We start from the raw sequence: 3337 nt of genomic DNA, 5'->3' as shown, positions 1-3337 counted from the left end.
AAAAATGATGGTTTAAAGGCTGCCTTTGCCGAATTGTTCCCTCGTTCATCGTCGGCCAAGCTTCACCATTTAAAGCCATTGTATGTGACGGCCCACATTGAGGGGTATCCAGTTTCTAAAGTTTTTGTCGACTGTGGGGCTACCGTCAATATCATGCCTTTGAACATCATGAAGGCCTTACGCCGTTCGAATGACGAGCTTATTCCGTCAGGAATCACAATGAGTAGTTTCGTCGGCGACAAATCCCAAACCAAAGGGGTACTTCCGTTAACCGTCAATATCGCTGGTCGCACCCACATGACCGTCTTTTTCGTGGTTGATTCCAAAACCGAATATAATGCACTGCTCGGCCGAGATTGGATCCATCAAACCAGCTGTATTCCTTCTTCGTTGTATCAAGTGCTTGTCTTTTGGGACGGCAAATCGGTCACTGTTCATCCGGCCGATAGCCAACCCTTCGAAGCTAACATGATCCAAGCCCGGTATTATGATGACCACGTCGGCTATATTACATTGCAAGGCTTCAATGAAGACGGACGGCCGACTCGGATTTCGGTTCAGAAAGCTATCGAGGTTGGCGCCGAGACTGTCCACCAGGATTCGGCGAGACTCGGATTGGCCAATTTCCTCCCCGAGTCTGATGTCTGACACAGACCAGGACAAACGTAGGGCCGCGGTTTCATCTACAATGGAACGACTGCTGGCCTATTGGTATACTATATCTCGGCAACCGAATTCAGGCGTGAACCTCGTCGAATTCCTTGCCGAAGAGGATCCTGGTCCTGCCCTATCTTTTGATCAAGTTCGAGCCGCCCCGGCCGAGCTCGAGGATTATCGGCCCCAAGTTAAGGACCCCCTAGAAGAAATTAATGTTGGGACGGCCGGTGACCCACGGCCTGTGTTTGTTAGCGCTTTACTTCCTCAGCAAATGAAGGACGAGTTGCTGGCCTTGCTTACGGAATTCAAAGATTGTTTTGCTTGGAGTTATCATGAAATGCCCGGCTTAGATCGTGCTCTGGTCGAGCATGAATTACGTATTAAGCCCGGATTCAAGCCTTTCCGTCAGCCACCTCGTCGATTCTCGACCGAAGTACAACTCAGTGTCAAGGACGAACTAGTTTGGCTCTTGAAAGCTGGATTCATCTGGACAGCTCGATATGTCGAATGGTTGGCGAATATTGTTCCTGTATTAAAGAAAAGTGGTGCACTGCGCATCTGCATCGATTTTCGAAATCTGAATCTGGCAACGCCCAAAGATGAATATACAATGCCGATTTCAGATCTGTTAATCGATGCCGCGGCGAATCATGCGATCTTATCCTTTATGGATGGACATGCCGGGTACAACCAGATATTTATTGCCGAAGCCGATGTGCACAAAACTGCTTTCCGTTGCCCGGGGGCACTCGGCACTTACGAATGGGTTGTCATGCCATTTGGCCTCAAGAATGCCGGCGCCACGTACCAACGGGCGATGAACACCATCTTCCATGATTTGATTGGTACCATCGTCGAAGTTTATATCGACGATGTTGTCATCAAATCTAAACGCCGACAGACACATCTGAACGATCTCCGACAGGCGTTCCTCCGCATGCGTCAGCACAACCTCAAGATGAATCCTGCCAAGTGTGCCTTCGGTGTATCGGCCGGGAATTTTCTTGGTTTCCTTGTACATCATCGTGGGATTGAAGTCGATGAGAATAAGGCACGCGCAATCATCACTGCCCCACCCCCAACAACGAAGAAACAATTACAGTCCTTACTCGGCCAGATCAATTTTTTACGCCGATTTATTGCTAATTCGGCAGGTAAAATGAAAGCATTTTCCACACTTTTGAAACTCAAGGACTCAGATAAGTTCGTATGGAATGAGGAGCATCAGGCGGCGTTTACGCAGATCAAGGTTTCTCTTACAAACCCACCTGTCCTGGTCCCTCCTCAACGCGGCAAGCCTCTCAAGCTATACATTTCGGCGGCCAAAGAGTCCATCGGTTGCCTCCTTGCGCAAGACAACGATGCCGGACGGGAACAGGCTATCTTCTACCTCAGCCTAATCTGAGTCATCCGGAAATCAATTATTCCGCCGTTGAGAAGCTTTGTCTCGCCGTGTTCTTCGCTGCATCCAAGCTTCGGCATTACATGCTCCCGACGGTCACACAAGTTATTGCCCAGACCGACGTTCTCCGGTACATGCTTACCCGGCCAATTGTGAAGGGCCGAATTGGGAAATGGACGATGGCGTTGTCCGAGTTCAGTTTGCAATATGTGCCGCAAAAAGCTGTGAAAGGACAGGCGTTGGCCGATTTCCTTGCCCAGCACCCTTCGCCTTACGGTTTCGGGAGTGCTGACGTCGAAATCGGCATGGTGGTGACCCGCGACAATTATTGGACGATGTATTTCGATGGTTCTAGTACTTCGTCATCTGCCGGCGCAGGCATCGTCATTCAATCTCCTCACAACGATCGTTGGTATTTTTCGCTCAAATTGGATTTCGATTGCACCAATAATCAGGCCGAATACGAGGCGCTGGTCATTGGTCTGGGCCTCCTTCTTGACCTACATGCCACTCGTGTCCTCGTCTTCGGGGATTCTGAACTAGTGATTAACCAAATTAATGGGTCTTTTCGCTGCATGAGTTGTACTCTGGCGCCGTACCACATGGTCGCCAGCTATTTGGCCGAGTCTTTTGACGGTATTACATTCGAGCATGCTTCCCGGGTTCATAATACCGACGTAGACGAGTTGGCTCAAATCGCCTCCGGTGCACAACTCCTGGGGGGCAAGCTAGGCCGGGAGATACCAATATTACGACAATTATACCCGGCCTTGGTTGATCAGCAAATCCTCCGTCGAGACAATGTGATACGCACCAGGGTCATGTCCCTGCCGTCGTTGTTAGATCGGCATGACTCTATAGAAATTTGCATGGTCGAGGCAGTACCAGATGATTGGAGAAAGCCCATTATGCAGTACCTTGACAATCCTAACGGAAAACATAGTCGCAGGACACGGGTTCACGCCACGAACTATGTCACGTACCAGAACGAGTTGTACCGAAAGGGCGAAGATGGTTTGTTATTGCTATGCCTCGGCCCCCAAGAGAGTGTTCGGGCTATTGCAGAGGTTCATGAAGGGGTATGCGGGGCTCACCAGTCGGGACGAAAAATGCGATGGCTACTCCGACGACATGGCTATTTTTGGCCGAGAATACTGAAAGATTGTATCGAGTTTGCACGAGGATGCGTGCAGTGCCAAATCCATGGGCCTATACAAAGGGTCCCGGCCGAATCACTACATTCGGTCATTAAGCCGTGGCCGTTTAGAGGATGGGCTA

General features: G+C 50.0%; 1 protein-coding gene across 1 annotated transcript; it reads left to right on the top strand.

The window, feature by feature from the left end:
• Positions 1-2238: 2238 nt before the first annotated feature.
• LOC139196211 (uncharacterized) lies at positions 2239-2912 on the top strand. Its single transcript, XM_070821882.1, has 2 exons — positions 2239-2782; positions 2842-2912. Exons 1-2 carry the CDS (start codon positions 2239-2241, stop codon positions 2910-2912), a joined length of 615 nt encoding a protein of 204 aa, XP_070677983.1.
• The last annotated feature ends 425 nt before the right edge of the window (positions 2913-3337 follow it).

Source organism: Malus domestica, chromosome 05, assembly GCF_042453785.1.
Source record: "Malus domestica chromosome 05, GDT2T_hap1".
Taxonomy (NCBI): Eukaryota; Viridiplantae; Streptophyta; class Magnoliopsida; order Rosales; family Rosaceae; genus Malus; species Malus domestica.
The sequence above is the reverse complement of the archived record's forward strand: the minus strand, read 5'-3'. Positions and strand labels throughout refer to the sequence as shown.